General features: G+C 43.0%; 1 protein-coding gene across 1 annotated transcript in view; it reads right to left on the bottom strand.

The window, feature by feature from the left end:
* The window catches only part of LOC145337798 (dynein axonemal heavy chain 6-like), a 785,492-nt gene that overhangs the window by 143,407 nt on the left and 623,650 nt on the right, over window positions 1-18,435 (bottom strand). The window contains exons 63-64 of the mRNA XM_080182651.1: window positions 9,630-9,860; window positions 6,884-7,005 (exon numbers count right to left, since the gene is read on the bottom strand). Coding sequence (XP_080038777.1) covers window positions 6,884-7,005; window positions 9,630-9,860 — 353 coding nt within the window. The remainder of the gene's footprint in view (window positions 1-6,883; window positions 7,006-9,629; window positions 9,861-18,435) is intronic.

Here is an 18,435-nt window from a genome sequence, read left to right as displayed (position 1 = left end):
GAACACAGTGGGGAATGACCTGAAATTGGAATTATATTCTATGTCTGTGTACACAGTGGGGAATGATCTGAAATTGGAATTATATTCTATCTCTGTGAACACAGTGGGGAATGATCTGAAATTGGAATTATATTCTATCTCTGTGAACACAGTCCGGAATGATCTGAAATTGGAATTACATTCTATCTCTGTGAACACAGTCCGGAATGATCTGAAATTGGAATTACATTCTATCTCTGTGAACACAGTGGGGAATGATCTGAAATTGGAATTATATTCTATCTCTGTGAACACAGTGGGGAATGATCTGAAATTGGAATTACATTCTATCTCTGTGAACACAGTCCGGAATGATCTGAAATTGGAATTACATTCTATCTCTGTGAACACAGTGGGGAATGATCTGAAATTGGAATTATATTCTATCTCTGTGAACACAGTGGGGAATGATCTGAAATTGGAATTACATTCTATCTCTGTGAACACAGTGGGGAATGATCTGAAATTGGAATTATATTCTATCTCTGTGAACACAGTGGGGAATGATCTGAAATTGGAATTATATTCTATCTCTGTGAACACAGTGGGGAATGATCTGAAATTGGAATTACATTCTATCTCTGTGAACACAGTCCGGAATGATCTGAAATTGGAATTATATTCTATCTCTGTGAACACAGTGGGGAATGATCTGAAATTGGAATTATATTCTATCTCTGTGAACACAGTCCGGAATGATCTGAAATTGGAATTATATTCTATCTCTGTGAACACAGTGGGGAATGATCTGAAATTGGAATTATATTCTATCTCTGTGAACACAGTGGGGAATGATCTGAAATTGGAATTATATTCTATCTCTGTGAACACAGTCCGGAATGATCTGAAATTGGAATTATATTCTATCTCTGTGAACACAGTGGGGAATGATCTGAAATTGGAATTATATTCTATCTCTGTGAACACAGTCCGGAATGATCTGAAATTGGAATTATATTCTATCTCTGTGAACACAGTCCGGAATGATCTGAAATTGGAATTATATTCTATCTCTGTGAACACAGTGGGGAATGATCTGAAATTGGAATTATATTCTATCTCTGTGAACACAGTGGGGAATGATCTGAAATTGGAATTATATTCTATCTCTGTGAACACAGTGGGGAATGATCTGAAATTGGAATTATATTCTATCTCTGTGAACACAGTGGGGAATGATCTGAAATTGGAATTATATTCTATCTCTGTGAACACAGTGGGGAATGATCTGAAATTGGAATTATATTCTATCTCTGTGAACACAGTGGGGAATGATCTGAAATTGGAATTATATTCTATCTCTGTGAACACAGTCCGGAATGATCTGAAATTGGAATTATATTCTATCTCTGTGAACACAGTGGGGAATGATCTGAAATTGGAATTATATTCTATCTCTGTGAACACAGTGGGGAATGATCTGAAATTGGAATTATATTCTATCTCTGTGAACACAGTCCGGAATGATCTGAAATTGGAATTATATTCTATCTCTGTGAACACAGTGGGGAATGATCTGAAATTGGAATTATATTCTATCTCTGTGAACACAGTGGGGAATGATCTGAAATTGGAATTATATTCTATCTCTGTGAACACAGTGGGGAATGATCTGAAATTGGAATTATATTCTATCTCTGTGAACACAGTCCGGAATGATCTGAAATTGGAATTATATTCTATCTCCGTGAACACAGTCCAGAATGATCTGAAATTGGAATTATATTCTATATCTGTGAACACAGTGGGGAATGATCTGAAATTGGAATTATATTCTATCTCTGTGAACACAGTGGGGAATGATCTGAAATTGGAATTATATTCTATCTCTGTGAACACAGTGGGGAATGATCTGAAATTGGAATTATATTCTATCTCTGTGAACACAGTGGGGAATGATCTGAAATTGGAATTATATTCTATCTCTGTGAACACAGTGGGGAATGATCTGAAATTGGAATTATATTCTATCTCTGTGAACACAGTCTGGAATGATCTGAAATTGGAATTATATTCTATCTCTGTGAACACAGTCTGGAATGATCTGAAATTGGAATTATATTCTATCTCTGTGAACACAGTCCGGAATGATCTGAAATTGGAATTATATTCTATCTCTGTGAACACAGTCCGGAATGATCTGAAATTGGAATTATATTCTATCTCTGTGAACACAGTCTGGAGTGATCTGAAATTGGAATTATATTCTATCTCTGTGAACACAGTGGGGAATGATCTGAAATTGGAATTATATTCTATCTCTGTGAACACAGTCCGGAATGATCTGAAATTGGAATTATATTCTATCTCTGTGAACACAGTGGGGAATGATCTGAAATTGGAATTATATTCTATCTCTGTGAACACAGTCCAGAATGATCTGAAATTGGAATTATATTCTATCTCTGTGAACACAGTGGGGAATGATCTGAAATTGGAATTATATTCTATCTCCGTGAACACAGTGGGGAATGATCTGAAATTGGAATTATATTCTATCTCTGTGTACACAGTGGGGAATGATCTGAAATTGGAATTATATTCTATCTCTGTGTACACAGTCCGGAATGATCTGAAATTGGAATTATATTCTATCTCTGTGAACACAGTGGGGAATGATCTGAAATTGGAATTATATTCTATCTCTGTGAACACAGTGGGGAATGATCTGAAATTGGGATTATATTCTATCTCTGTGAACACAGTCCGGAATGATCAGAAATTGGAATTATATTCTATCTCTGTGAACACAGTCTGGAATGATCTGAAATTGGAATTACATTCTATCTCTGTGAACACAGTGGGGAATGATCTGAAATTGGAATTATATTCTATCTCTGTGAACACAGTCCGGAATGATCAGAAATTGGAATTATATTCTATCTCTGTGAACACAGTGGGGAATGATCTGAAATTGGAATTATATTCTATCTCTGTGAACACAGTCCGGAATGATCTGAAATTGGAATTATATTCTATCTCTGTGAACACAGTGGGGAATGATCTGAAATTGGAATTATATTCTATCTCTGTGAACACAGTCTGGAATGATCTGAAATTGGAATTATATTCTATCTCTGTGTACACAGTCCGGAATGATCTGAAATTGGAATTATATTCTATCTCCGTGAACACAGTGGGGAATGATCTGAAATTGGAATTATATTCTATCTCTGTGAACACAGTGGGGAATGATCTGAAATTGGAATTATATTCTATCTCTGTGTACACAGTGGGGAATGATCTGAAATTGGAATTATATTCTATCTCTGTGTACACAGTCCGGAATGATCTGAAATTGGAATTATATTCTATCTCTGTGAACACAGTGGGGAATGATCTGAAATTGGAATTATATTCTATCTCTGTGAACACAGTCCGGAATGATCTGAAATTGGAATTATATTCTATCTCTGTGAACACAGTGGGGAATGATCTGAAATTGGAATTATATTCTATCTCTGTGAACACAGTGGGGAATGATCTGAAATTGGAATTATATTCTATCTCTGTGAACACAGTGGGGAATGATCTGAAATTGGAATTATATTCTATCTCTGTGAACACAGTCCGGAATGATCTGAAATTGGAATTACATTCTATCTCTGTGAACACAGTGGGGAATGATCTGAAATTGGAATTATATTCTATCTCTGTGAACACAGTCCGGAATGATCTGAAATTGGAATTATATTATATCTCTGTGAACACAGTGGGGAATGATCTGAAATTGGAATTATATTCTATCTCCGTGAACACAGTGGGGAATGATCTGAAATTGGAATTATATTCTACCTCTGTGAACACAGTCCGGAATGATCTGAAATTGGAATTATATTATATCTCTGTGAACACAGTGGGGAATGATCTGAAATTGGAATTATATTCTATCTCTGTGAACACAGTGGGGAATGATCTGAAATTGGAATTATATTATATCTCTGTGAACACAGTGGGGAATGATCTGAAATTGGAATTATATTCTATCTCTGTGAACACAGTCCGGAATGATCTGAAATTGGAATTATATTATATCTCTGTGAACACAGTCTGGAATGATCTGAAATTGGAATTATATTCTATCTCTGTGAACACAGTGGGGAATGATCTGAAATTGGAATTATATTCTATCTCTGTGAACACAGTGGGGAATGATCTGAAATTGGAATTATATTCTATCTGTGTGAACACAGTGGGGAATGATCTGAAATTGGAATTATATTCTATCTCTGTGAACACAGTGGGGAATGATCTGAAATTGGAATTATATTCTATCTCTGTGAACACAGTCCGGAATGATCTGAAATTGGAATTATATTCTATCTCTGTGAACACAGTGGGGAATGATCTGAAATTGGAATTATATTCCATCTCCGTGAACACAGTCCGGAATGATCTGAAATTGGAATTATATTCTATCTCTGTGAACACAGTGGGGAATGATCTGAAATTGGAATTATATTCTATCTCTGTGAACACAGTCTGGAATGATCTGAAATTGGAATTATATTCTATCTCTGTGAACACAGTGGGGAATGATCTGAAATTGGAATTATATTCTATCTCTGTGAACACAGTCCGGAATGATCTGAAATTGGAATTATATTCTATCTCTGTGAACACAGTGGGGAATGATCTGAAATTGGAATTATATTCTATCTCTGTGAACACAGTGGGGAATGATCTGAAATTGGAATTATATTCTATCTCTGTGAACACAGTGGGGAATGATCTGAAATTGGAATTATATTCTATCTCTGTGAACACAGTGGGGAATGATCTGAAATTGGAATTATATTCTATCTCTGTGAACACAGTGGGGAATGATCTGAAATTGGAATTATATTCTATCTCTGTGAACACAGTCTGGAATGATCTGAAATTGGAATTATATTCTATCTCTGTGAACACAGTCCGGAATGATCTGAAATTGGAATTATATTCTATCTCTGTGAACACAGTGGGGAATGATCTGAAATTGGAATTATATTCTATCTCTGTGAACACAGTCCGGAATGATCTGAAATTGGAATTATATTCTATCTCTGTGAACACAGTCCGGAATGATCTGAAATTGGAATTATATTCTATGTCTGTGTACACAGTGGGGAATGATCTGAAATTGGAATTATATTCTATCTCTGTGAACACAGTGGGGAATGATCTGAAATTGGAATTATATTCTATCTCTGTGAACACAGTGGGGAATGATCTGAAATTGGAATTATATTATATCTCTGTGAACACAGTCCGGAATGATCAGAAATTGGAATTATATTCTATCTCCGTGAACACAGTGGGGAATGATCTGAAATTGGAATTATATTCTATCTCTGTGAACACAGTGGGGAATGATCTGAAATTGGAATTATATTCTATCTCTGTGAACACAGTCCGGAATGATCTGAAATTGGAATTATATTCTATGTCTGTGTACACAGTGGGGAATGATCTGAAATTGGAATTATATTCTATCTCTGTGAACACAGTGGGGAATGATCTGAAATTGGAATTATATTCTATCTCCGTGAACACAGTGGGGAATGATCTGAAATTGGAATTATATTCTATCTCTGTGTACACAGTGGGGAATGATCTGAAATTGGAATTATATTCTATCTCTGTGAACACAGTGGGGAATGATCTGAAATTGGAATTATATTCTATCTCCGTGAACACAGTCCGGAATGATCTGAAATTGGAATTACATTCTATCTCTGTGAACACAGTGGGGAATGATCTGAAATTGGAATTATATTCTATCTCCGTGAACACAGTCCGGAATGATCTGAAATTGGAATTATATTCTATCTCTGTGAACACAGTCCGGAATGATCTGAAATTGGAATTATATTCTATCTCTGTGAACACAGTGGGGAATGATCTGAAATTGGAATTATATTCTATCTCTGTGAACACAGTGGGGAATGATCTGAAATTGGAATTATATTCTATCTCTGTGAACACAGTCCGGAATGATCTGAAATTGGAATTATATTCTATCTCTGTGAACACAGTGGGGAATGATCTGAAATTGGAATTATATTCTATCTCCGTGAACACAGTCCGGAATGATCTGAAATTGGAATTATATTCTATCTCTGTGAACACAGTGGGGAATGATCTGAAATTGGAATTATATTCTATCTCTGTGAACACAGTGGGGAATGATCTGAAATTGGAATTATATTCTATCTCTGTGAACACAGTGGGGAATGATCTGAAATTGGAATTATATTCTATCTCTGTGAACACAGTCCGGAATGATCTGAAATTGGAATTATATTCTATCTCTGTGAACACAGTGGGGAATGATCTGAAATTGGAATTATATTCTATCTCTGTGAACACAGTCCGGAATGATCTGAAATTGGAATTATATTCTATGTCTGTGAACACAGTGGGGAATGATCTGAAATTGGAATTATATTCTATCTCTGTGAACACAGTCCGGAATGATCTGAAATTGGAATTATATTCTATCTCTGTGAACACAGTCCGGAATGATCTGAAATTGGAATTATATTCTATCTCTGTGAACACAGTCCGGAATGATCTGAAATTGGAATTATATTCTATCTCTGTGAACACAGTGGGGAATGATCTGAAATTGGAATTATATTCTATCTCCGTGAACACAGTGGGGAATGATCTGAAATTGGAATTATATTATATCTCTGTGAACACAGTGGGGAATGATCTGAAATTGGAATTATATTATATCTCTGTGAACACAGTGGGGAATGATCTGAAATTGGAATTATATTCTATCTCTGTGAACACAGTCCGGAATGATCTGAAATTGGAATTATATTCTATCTCTGTGGACACAGTCCGGAATTACCTGAAATTGGAATTGTATTCTATCTCTGTTCTGCCGATCTTGATATATTCTTGGCCTGCTCGAACACAAATATCCCGCACTAAAATTGGTCTCAGACCAGGATCGATCGTCTCCCCTAAATCCTGTTTAGAAAGGATGTGAAACAAGAATATGTCTCTCCAATTGATGATCTCACTGATTCAGTTCAGGCCATCCACGGTTTAGACTAAAGCTCCTTCCACATTGCCCCAAAAAAACATTCCCAGGACAGGTACAGCACGGGGTTAGATACAGAGTAAAGCTCCCTCTACACTGTCCCCATCAAACACTCCCAGGACAGGTACAGCACGGGGTTAGATACAGAGTAAAGCTCCCTCTATACTGTCCCCATCAAACACTCCCAGGACAGGTACAGCACGGGGTTAGATACAGAGTAAAGCTCCCTCTATACTGTCCCCATCAAACACTCCCAGGACAGGTACAGCACGGGGTTAGATACAGAGTAAAGCTCCCTCTATACTGTCCCCATCAAACACTCCCAGGACAGGTACAGCACGGGGTTAGATAAAGAGTAAAGCTCCCTCTACACTGTCCCCATCAAACACTCCCAGGACAGGTACAGCACGGAGTTAGATAAAGAGTAAAGCTCCCTCTACACTATCCCCATCAAACACTCCCAGGACAGGTACAGCACAGGGTTAGATACAGAGTAAAGCTCCCTCTGCACTGTCCCCCATCAAACATTCCCAGGGTAGGTACAGCACGGGGTTAGATACAGAGTAAAGCTCCCTCTACAGTGTCCCCATCAAACACTCCCAGGACAGGTACAGCACGGGGTTAGATACAGAGTAAAGCTCCCTCTACACTGTCCCCCATCAAACACTCCCAGGACAGGTACAGCACGGGGTTAGATACAGAGTAAAGCTCCCTCTACAGTGTCCCCATCAAACACTCCCAGGACAGGTACAGAACGGGGTTAGATAAAGAGTAAAGCTCCCTCTACAGTGTCCCCATCAAACACTCCCAGGACAGGTACAGCACAGGGTTAGATACAGAGTAAAGCTCCCTCTACACTGTCCCCCATCAAACACTCCCAGGACAGGTACAGCACGGGGTTAGATAAAGAGTAAAGCTCCCTCTACACTGTCCCCATCAAACACTCCCAGGACAGGTACAGCACGGGGTTAGATAAAGAGTAAAGCTCCCTCTACAGTGTCCCCATCAAACACTCTCAGGACAGGTACAGCACAGGGTTAGATACAGAGTAAAGCTCCCTCTACACTGTCCCCCATCAAACACTCCCAGGGCAGGTACAGCACGGGGTTAGATACAGAGTAAAGCTCCCTCTACAGTGTCCCCATCAAACACTCCCAGGACAGGTACAGCACGGGGTTAGATACAGAGTAAAGCTCCCTCTACACTGTCCCCCATCAAACATGAGAACATAAGAACGTAAGAAATAGGAACAGGAGTAGGCCATCTAGCCCTTCGAGCCTGCCCCGCCATTCAATAAGATCATGGCTGATCTGTCGTGGCTCAGTTCCACATTCCCGCCCTCTCCCCATAACCCTTAATCCCCTCTCTTATCAAAAACCCATCAACCCGCGTCTTAAAAATATGTAGCGAGGCAGCCTCCACCACTTCAACGGGCAGAGAATTCCAGAGATTCACCACCCTTTGAGTGAAGAAGTTCCTCCTCAACTCCGTTCTAAACCGCCCCCCCTTTATCTTGAGGCTGTGCCCCCTAGTCCTACTATCCTTTCTGAGCAGGAAGAGTCTCTCCACCTCTATCCTATCCATCCCATTCATCATCTTATACGTCTCAGTGAGATCTCCCTTCATTCTTCTAAACTCTAACGAGTACAAGCCCAGTTTATTCAGCATCTCCTCATAGCTCAACCCCCTCAACTCTGGTATCAGCCTAGTAAACCTCCTCTGCACTCCCTCCAAGGCCAAAATATCCTTGCGTAAGTACGGCGCCCAAAACTGCACACAGTACTCCAGCTGCGGCCTCACCAATGCCCTATACAGCCGCAGCAAGACCTCCGTACTTTTATATTCAATCCCCCTCGCTATGAAGGCCAGCATCCCATTCGCCTTCCTGACCACCTGCTGCACCTGCAAGCTGGGTTTTTGCGACTCATGCACAAGGATCCCGAGGTCCCTCTGCACCGTCGCCTGCTGCAGTTTTTCGCCACGTAAATAATAATCCTTCCTACCATTATTCCTACCAAAGTGGACCACCTCGCACTTGCCAACATTAAATTCCATTTGCCATTTCCTGGCCCATTCGCCCAGCCTATCTAGATCCTTCTGTAGACTCTCCACACCCTCCGCACAATTTGCCGTTCCACCAATCTTGGTGTCATCAGCAAATTTCGACACCCTACACTCGGTTCCCTCCTCCAGATCATCTATATAAATGGTAAATAGCTGAGGCCCCAGCACCGACCCCTGGGGCACTCCACTAGTCACCAAACATTCCCAGGACAGGTACAGCACAGGGTTAGATACAGAGTAAAGCTCCCTCTACACTGTCCCCCATCAAACTACCCCAGGACAGGTATAGCATGGGGTTAGATACAGAGTAAAGCTCCCTCTACACTGTCCCCATCAAACACTCCCAGGAGAGGTGCAGCATGGGGTTAGATACAGAGTAAAGCTCCCTCCACACTGTCTCATCAAACACTCCGAAGATAGAAACAGCATGTGGTTAGACAGAGTAAAGCCCCACTTGAACAGTGACATTCTCGGACCATGTACTCACTTCCAGTAGGACTGGATTTCCCATTCGAATAGCAGTTTCCATTGTGTTCATGTAATTGGGGTCTGTTGCCAGAAGTATGCATAAGTCCTGGGCTTCCATCGTGCTGATCCAATGACTGGCTTGCCCCTGTGGGTCAATGAGTAACGGCCAGTTTTGGTTCAACTTCACCAGGATGGCGTTTTCAGTGGAGTGACTGTTGGCTGGCAGACCTTTATTCTGCAAAAGCCGAACCTGATGGGGAGATCGATTATTTTATCCATGGCCAGAATTTTACAACAAAGAACAACAACAAAGAACAACCCAGCACGGGAAACAGGCCCTTCGGCCCAACGAGTCCGTGCCGCCGCATCCTCCTACACCTATTCTACCCTGCGTGTCTCCGAGTGTTTACAGTGCTTGAGCTGCTGCAGTCCCTATGTTGTCGGCACATCCACAATGCTGTTGGGAAAGGACTTCCAGGATTTTGACCCAGTGACGGTGAAGGGATGCTGAATGACTTCGTCATATTCTTACAGTACAGTAAAGGCCTTTCAGCCCATTGAGTATGCACCGACAATAGTTCCCACTAGTGGTGTACTAATGCCATTTTCCTGCATTTGTCCTATTTCCTGACACTGTTTCAAGTGTCATCCAAATATTTTTTCAAGGTTGTAAGGTTTCTGGCCTCCACCACCATCCCAGGCAGTGCGTTCCAGACTCCCATCACCCTCTGAGTGAAAATGATTTTTCTTAATTCTCCTCTGAATCTCCTGTCCCTCACCCTAAAACTATGCCCCCGAATGATTGACCTCTCAACCAAGGGGAACAGCTGCTTCCTATTCACCCTGTCCATACCCCACATAATCTTACACACCTCAATCATATCCCTCCTCAGCCTCTCTGCTCTAGAGAAAACAATCCAAGCCTACCCAGTCTCTCCTTATAGCTCAAATATCCTATCCCAGGCAACATCCTGGTGAATCTCCTCTGTATCCCCTCTCGTGCTATCACATCCTCCCGATAGTGAGGTGACCAGAACTGCACACAATACTCTAGCTGTAGCCTAACTTTCTGTACAGCTCCAACATTATCTCTTTGCTCTCTATATTCTACACCACAGCTGATGAAAGTAAATGTCCCACATGCCTTCTTAACTACCCTCTCCACCTGCTCTGCCACTTTCAGGAATCTGTGAATAAGTACCCCAAGATCTATCTGTTCCTTTGAGCTTCCTAATGTCCTGCCGTGCATTAAATACTCCCCTGTCTTGTTACTTCTTCCAAAGTGCATCACCTCATACTTATCAGGGTTAAATACCATCTGCCACTGCTCTGCCCATCTGACCAACCCAGCTATATCTTTCTGTAACCACAACCATCTTCTTTACTATTTACCACCCTATCAATCTTGGTCTCATATGCAAACCTACTTCTCAATCCCCCCCCACATTATCAGCTATATCATCTGTGTACACAACAAACAAGAGACCCAGCACTGAACCCCATGGTAAACCACTGGATACGCAAACAGCCTCTATCACCAACTTATGTCCAATTAATAAGTAAGACGTCTCACAACACCAGGTTAAAGTCCAAGAGCACAAGTCATTAGCTGTCAGAGCGCTGTCCCTTCATAGGTCAGTGGGAGTTCAGTTCACAAACAGGGTATATCAAGATGCAACTCAACTTACAGGATAATGGTTGGATTGTGAGTCTTTACAGGTGATCAAGTCTGAAAGGTACAGACAATGTTAGTGGAGAGAGGGTTAAGCACAGGTTAAGGAGATGTGTATTGTCTCCAGCCACAACAGTTAGTGAGATTTTGCAAGCCCAGGCAAGTCATGGCGGTTACAGTTAGTGCGACATGAACCCAAGATCCCGGTCGAGGCCATCCTCATGTGTGCGGAACTTGACTATCAGTCTCTGCTCAGCGACTCTGTGTTGTTGTGTGTCGTGAAGGCCGCCTTGGAGAACACTTACCAAAGATCATACGCCAAATGCCCATGACCGTTGAAGTGTTCCCCAACAGGGTGATTGGTGATTGTCGAACGGTGTTCATTCATCTGTTGTCGTAGCATCTGCATGGTCTCCCCAATGTACCATGTCTTGAGACATCCTTTCCTTCTTAGAGTTAAGAAGAGCTAGAAGAGGACATGAGAAGACTTTGGCAGATAGGATCAAGGAGAATCCTAAAGCTTTCTATAGGTATGACAAGAATAAAAGATTGGTTAGGGCAAGATTAGGGCCAGTCAGAGACAGCAGTGGGAAGTTGTGCGTGGAGCCTGAAGAGATAGGAGAGGCACTAAATGAATATTTTTTATCAGTATTCACGCAGGAAAGAGTCAATGTAGTCGAGGAGAATACTGAGATACAGGCTTTTAGACTAGACGGGATTGAGATATATAAGGAGGAGGACGGGTTAGTAAATTTGCTGACGACACCAAATTCGGAGGAGTTGTAGACAGTGAGGATGCATGTTACAGTTCGCAGAGGGACAGAGATAAGCTGCAGAGCTGGGCTGAGAGGTGGCAGATGGAGTTTAATGCGGAAGAGTGTGAGGTGATTCACTTTGGTAAGAGTAACAGGAGTACAGAATATAGGGCTAATGGAAGGACTCTTGGTAGTGTCAACGAGCAGAGAGATCTGGGTGTACATGTGCATAGATCCCTGAAAGTTGGCACCCAGGTTGATAAGGTTGTTAAAAAGTAGGGAGGTCTTGCTGCAGCTGTATAGGGCATTGGTGAGGCCGCAGCTGGAGTACTGTGTGCAGTTTTGGGCGCCGCACCTGCGCAAAGATATTTTGGCCTTGGAGGGAGTGCAGAGGAGGTTTACTAGGCTGATACCGGAGTTGAGGGGGTTGAGCTATGAGGAGAGGCTGAATAAACTAGGCTTGTACTCGTTAGAGTTTAGAAGAATGAGGGGAGATCTCATTGAGACGTATAAGATGATGAATGGGATGGATAGGATAGAGGTGGAGAGACTCTTCCTGCTCAGAAAGGACAGTAGGGCTAGGGGGCACAGCCTCAAGATAAAGGGGGGGCGGTTTAGAACGGAGTTGAGGAGGAACTTCTTCACTCAAAGGGTGGTGAATCTCTGGAATTCTCTGCCCGTTGAAGTGGTGGAGGCTGCCTCGCTAAATATTTTTAAGACGCGGGTTGATGGGTTTTTGATAAGAGAGGGGATTAAGGGTTATGGGGAGAGGGCGGGAAAGTGGAACTGAGCCACGACAGATCAGCCATGATCTTATTGAATGGCGGGGCAGGCTCGAAGGGCTAGATGGCCTACTCCTGCTCCTATTTCTTATGTTATGTTCTTATAAGAAGACGTATGGTGTGTTAGCTTTTATTGGTAGAGGGATTGAATTTTGGAGCCCTGAGATCATGTTGCAACTGTACAAAACTCTGGTGTGGCCGCACTTGGAGTATTGTGTACAGTTCTGGTCGCCGCATTATAAGAAAGATGTGGAGGCATTGGAAAGGGTGCAGAGGAGGTTTACCAGGATGTTGCCTGGTATGGTGGGAAGGTGTTATGAGGAAAGGCTGAGGGACTTGAGGTTATTTTTGTTAGAGAGAAGAAGGTTAAGAGGTGACCTAATTGAGGCATATAAGATGAACAGAAAGTTAGATAGGGTGGACAGTGAGAGCCTTTTTCCTCAGATGGTGATGTGTCACACGAGGGGACATAGCTTCAAATTAAGGGGTGGATGTCAGAGGTAGGTTCTTTACTCAGAGGGTACTAAGGGTGTGGAATGCCCTGCCTGCAGCAGTTGTGGACTCGCCAACTTTAAGGCTGTTCAAATGGTCAGTGGATAGGCATATGGATAACGTTGGAATAGTTTAGGTTAGAGGGTCATTAGATTGGTTCCACTGGTTGGTGCAACATCGAGGGCTGAAGGGCCTGTACTGCGCTGGAATGTTCTATGTTCTTTCCTGCAGCTTATCAGGTAGACAACATTGGCTGAGTTGCAAGAGTATGTACGTGTACCTGTTGGATGGTGTTCTCACATGAGATGATGGCATCTGTGTCAATGATCCGGCATGTCTTGCAGAGGTTGCTGTGGCAGGGGTGTGTGGTGTCATGGTCACTGTTCTACTGAAGGCTGGGTAGTTTGCTGCGGGCAATGGTCTGTTTGAGGTAGTGTGGTTTTTTGAAGGCAAGAAGTGGGGGTGTGGGGATGGCCTTGGTGAGATGTTCGTCTTCATCAATGACATGTTGAAGGCTCCAAAGGAGATGTTGTAGCTTCTCCGCTCCGAGGAAGTACTGGACAACAAAGGGTACTCTTTCTGTGTTTGTCTTCTGAGAAGGTTGGTGCAGATTTTCACAGTGATGTGTCGGAACTGTTGATCGATAAGTCGAGCATCATATCCTGTTCTTATGAGGGCATCTTTTAGCATCTGTAGGTGTCTGTTACATTCCTCCTCAACTGAGCTGATCCTGTGTATACAGAGGGCTTGTCCGTAGGGGATGGCTTCTTTAACATGTTTTGGGTGGAAGCTGGAGAAGTGGAGCATCGTGAGGTTATCTGTGGGCTTGTGGTTCAGTGAGGTGCTGAGGTGACCATCCTTAATGGAGACATGTGTGTCCAAGAACGTAGCCGGTTCCGGAGAATAGTCCATAGTGAGTCTGATGGTGGGATGGAACTTGTTTATATTATCATATAGTTGTTTCAGTGATTGTTCACCATGAGTCCAAAGGAAGAAAATGTCATCAATGTATCTAGTGTATAACATCGGTTGAAGGTCCTGTGCATGAAGATGTTGGCATATCCATGCGTCTGGATGAAGAACTGGTTGTTGAAGGTGAAGACATTGTGGTCTAGGATGAAGCGGATGAGTTGTAAAATTGCATCTGGAAATTGGCAGTTGTCGGTATTGAGTATTGAGGCAGTTGCAGCAATGCCATTGTTGTGGGGGAGGCTGGTGTGGAGCGCCGAGACATCCGCTGTGACAAGGAGTACTCCTGGTTCAACTGCTTCATGTGTGTTGAGTTTCTGTAGGAAGTCCGTAGTATGGTGACAAAAGCTGGGGGTTCTTTGTACAATGGATTTCAGGATGCGCTCGACGTAGCCAGAGAGGTTCTCGCATAAGGTCCCATTGCCCAATACAATGGGACGGCTGGGTGTGTTGGCCTTGTGTATCTTTGGGAGGCAGTAGAGATCTCCAGCGTGGGGAGTAGGTGGGATGAGAGCACGGAGGGTGCTCTGAAGGTCCGGATCAAAGGTCTTGATCAGATTGTTGAGTTGACGAGTGTGTTGTTTTGTTTCGGTCTTCACGGAGGAGGACGTGAATAGTTTGCCAGGTGTTAGCAATGGAAAGATGGTAGGAGTGGAGGGCCTGAATGACATTATTGTTACTAGAGAGGCAGTGCTCGACAGACTGGAGGGACTGATTGTGGACAAGTCCCCAGGACCGGATGGAATGCATCCAAGGGTTCTGAAGGAAATGGCGGAGGTAATAGTGGATGCCTTGATGATTATTTTCCAAACCTCGCTGGATTCCGGGGAAGTGCCGGAAGATTGGAAAACGGCCAATGTTACGCTGTTGTTTAAGAAGGGTAGCAGGCAAAAGGCAGGGAATTATAGGCCGGTTAGTTTAACGTCTGTTGTAGGTAAAATGCTAGAATCCATGATCAAGGAGAAAATAGCGAGGCATCTTGAGGAGAATTGTTAGAGCAGACGCAGCACAGTTTCGTTAAGGGGAAGTCGTGTCTGACGAATTTATTGGAATTCTATGAGGATGTGTCTAGGGTGGTGGATAGAGGAGAGCCGGTAGATGTGGTGTTTCTTGATTTTCAGAAGGCGTTTGATAAGGTGCCTCACAAGAGGTTATTACAGAAGGTTAGGGGGCATAGAGTTGGGGGTAGGGTGTTAGCGTGGATAGGGGATTGGCTGTCAAATAGGAGGCAGAGAGTGGGGGTCAATGGGTGCTATTCGGATTGGGGGTTGGTGACTAGTGGAGTGCCCCAGGGATCGGTGCTGGGGCCTCAGCTATTTACCATTTATATAGATGATCTGGAGGAGGGAACCGAGTGTATGGTGTCAAAATTTGCTGATGACACCAAGATTGGTAGAACGGCAAATTGTGCAGAGGGTGTGGAAAGTCTGCAGAAGGATCGAGATAGGCTGGGCGAATGGGCCAGGAACTGGCAAATGGAATTTAATGTTGGCAAGTGAGAAGTTGTCCACTTTGGTAGGAAGGACTATTACTTACATGGCGAAAAACTGCAGCATGCAATGGTGCAGAGGGACCTCGGGGTCCTTGTGCATGAGTCGCAAAAACTCAGCCTGCAGGTGCAGCAGGTGGTCAGGAAGGCGAATGGGATGCTGGCCTTCATAGCGAGGGGGATTGAATATAAAAGTAGGGAGGTCTTGCTGCAACTGTACAGGGCACTGGTGAGGCCGCAGCTGGAGTACTGTGTGCAGTTTTGGTCGCCGCACTTACGCAAGGATATTTTGGCCTTGGAGGGAGTGCAGAGGAGGTTTACTAGGCTGATACCGGAGTTGAGGGGGTTGAACTATGAGGAGAGGCTGAATAAACTAGGCTTGTACTCGTTAGAGTTTAGAAGAATGAGGGGAGATCTCATTGAGACATATAAGATGATGAAGGGGATGGATAGGATAGAGGTGGAGAGGCTCTTCCCGCTCAGAAAGGACAGCAGGACTAGGGGGCACAGCCTCAAGATAACGGGGGGGGGGGGGCAGTTTAGAACAGAGTTGAGGAGGAACTTCTTCACTCAAAGGGTGGTGAATCTGTGGAATTCTCTGCCCGTTGAAGTGGTGGAGGCTGCCTCACTAAATATATTTAAGACGCAGGTAGATAGGTTTTTGATAGGCAAGGGGATTAAGGGTTATGGGGAAAAGGCGGGAAAGTGGAACTGAGCCACGACAGATCAGCCATGATCTTATTGAATGGCGGGGCGGGCTCGAAGAGCTAGATGGCCTACTCCTGCTCCTATTTCTTATGTTCTTATGTTCTTTGGTCGGATCTGCGGGTAACTGTCTGTAGTATTCCTCGTTGTTTAGTTGTCGGTACACTTCTTTGCAGTAATCCATTCTGTTCAGTGTGATGATGGCCCCTCCTTTGTCTGCTGGTTTGATGACAATGTTGCGTTGGTCTTGAGAGCACAAATGGCATTGCGTTGTGCTTGGGTGATGTTCAGGGCCTCAACCAGGATCTTGGGTTCATGTCACACTATCTGTAACCCCCATGACTTGCCTGGACTTGCAAAATCTCACTAACTGTCTGTCTGGAGACAATACACATCTCTTTAACCTGTGCATAATGCTCTCTCCACTCACATTGTCTGTACCTTTAAGATTTGATTAGCTGTAAAGACTCGCATTTCAATCATTATTCTGTAAATTGAGTTTGTGTCTTTATATGCACTGTTTGTGAAAAGAAATCCCGCTCACCTGATGTAGGAGCAGCAAGTGCTCCAAAAGCTAGTGGCGTTTTCTACCAAATAAATCTGTTGGACTTTAACTTGGTGTTGTGAGACTTCTTACTGTGTTTACCCCAATCCAATGCTGGCATCTCCACATCCAATTACTAAGCCAGTTTCAGATCCATCTCACCAAATTTCTCTGAATTCATGCTTTACCTTCTCAGTCAGTCTCCCATATTGCATCTTGTCAAAGCCTTTGCTAAGATCCATATAAACTACATCAATTGTACTTCCCTCATCCACACACACAATCACTTTTATCAAATTCATTAGGCATGACCTCCCTCTGACAAAGCCATGCTGACTTGGAGAAGAACTTGCAGATGCTGGTGTTCCATGCGTCAGCTGCTCTTGCCCTTCTGGATAGTAGTGGTTGTGTGTTTGGAAGCTGTTGTCTAAGCTTTCCTAAATTCTCCCTCTTGCTCCTAATACTTCTCACTACCTCCTAATTTGTCTCACTGACTTCCCAGTCTCCTTACATTTCCAATTATTTTCAATTTCCTTCCATTCTCTTCAGCTTCTCCTACTCTTTCCCATTCTCTCTAAAATATTGCCTTGTCAGCTTTTCCACATTAGTTACTCAGGTGTTGTAATGCAGCCTGACCTGTATGCGGAGCAGGAGGGGCTAATTCAGCCCCTTGAGCCTGCTCTGCATTCAATTCAATCATGACTGATCCTGTCTTCGTCTCATCTCCGCTTTCCTGTCCGTTCTCCAAAACCTTTAAACCCTTACTAGTGAACAAGCTGTTTCCTGTTTTAATTCACTCACTGTCCCAGCATCCACCGCATTCTGGGGTAGGTGAATTCCACAGACTCACTACACTTGAGAGAAATAATTTCTCCTCAACTCTATTTTAACTCTGCTAATCCTTATCCTAAAACTGTCACCTCTTGTTCTAGATTTCCCTGCAAGAGGAAACATCCTCTGCATGACTACTGTGTCAGTCCCCCTTATCATCTTATATACTTCAGTAGATCTCCTCTCATCTCCTAAGCTCCAGGAGGAAAGGTCTAAACTGCCCAATCTCTCTTTGTAAGTCAAACCTCACGTGCTCTGGAATCAATCTAAGCTGCCTCCAATGCAAATACATCCCTCCTCAAATAAGGGAACCAAAACTGTACATAATATTCTAAGTGCAGTTCCGCTTCAGTATCAGCAACACTTCACTATTTTTATACTCTATTCCTTTAGCACTAAATGCCAAGATGCCATCTGCCTTCCTTATTACCTGCTCTACCTGCAAGCGAGCTTTCTATCATTCATGCACAAGGACACCCAGATCCCTCTGCACCAAAGCACTGTGAAGTTTCTCTCCATTGAAACGTAGGGTGGGATATTGAGCCCACCTCCAACCACGAGATAGCGCTGGGGGCTCAATATCCGG

The sequence above is a fragment of the Carcharhinus amblyrhynchos genome, unplaced genomic scaffold, assembly GCF_965287045.1.
Source record: "Carcharhinus amblyrhynchos unplaced genomic scaffold, sCarAmb.v2.hapA scaffold_76, whole genome shotgun sequence".
NCBI classification, from domain to species: domain Eukaryota; kingdom Metazoa; phylum Chordata; class Chondrichthyes; order Carcharhiniformes; family Carcharhinidae; genus Carcharhinus; species Carcharhinus amblyrhynchos.
The sequence above is the reverse complement of the archived record's forward strand: the minus strand, read 5'-3'. Positions and strand labels throughout refer to the sequence as shown.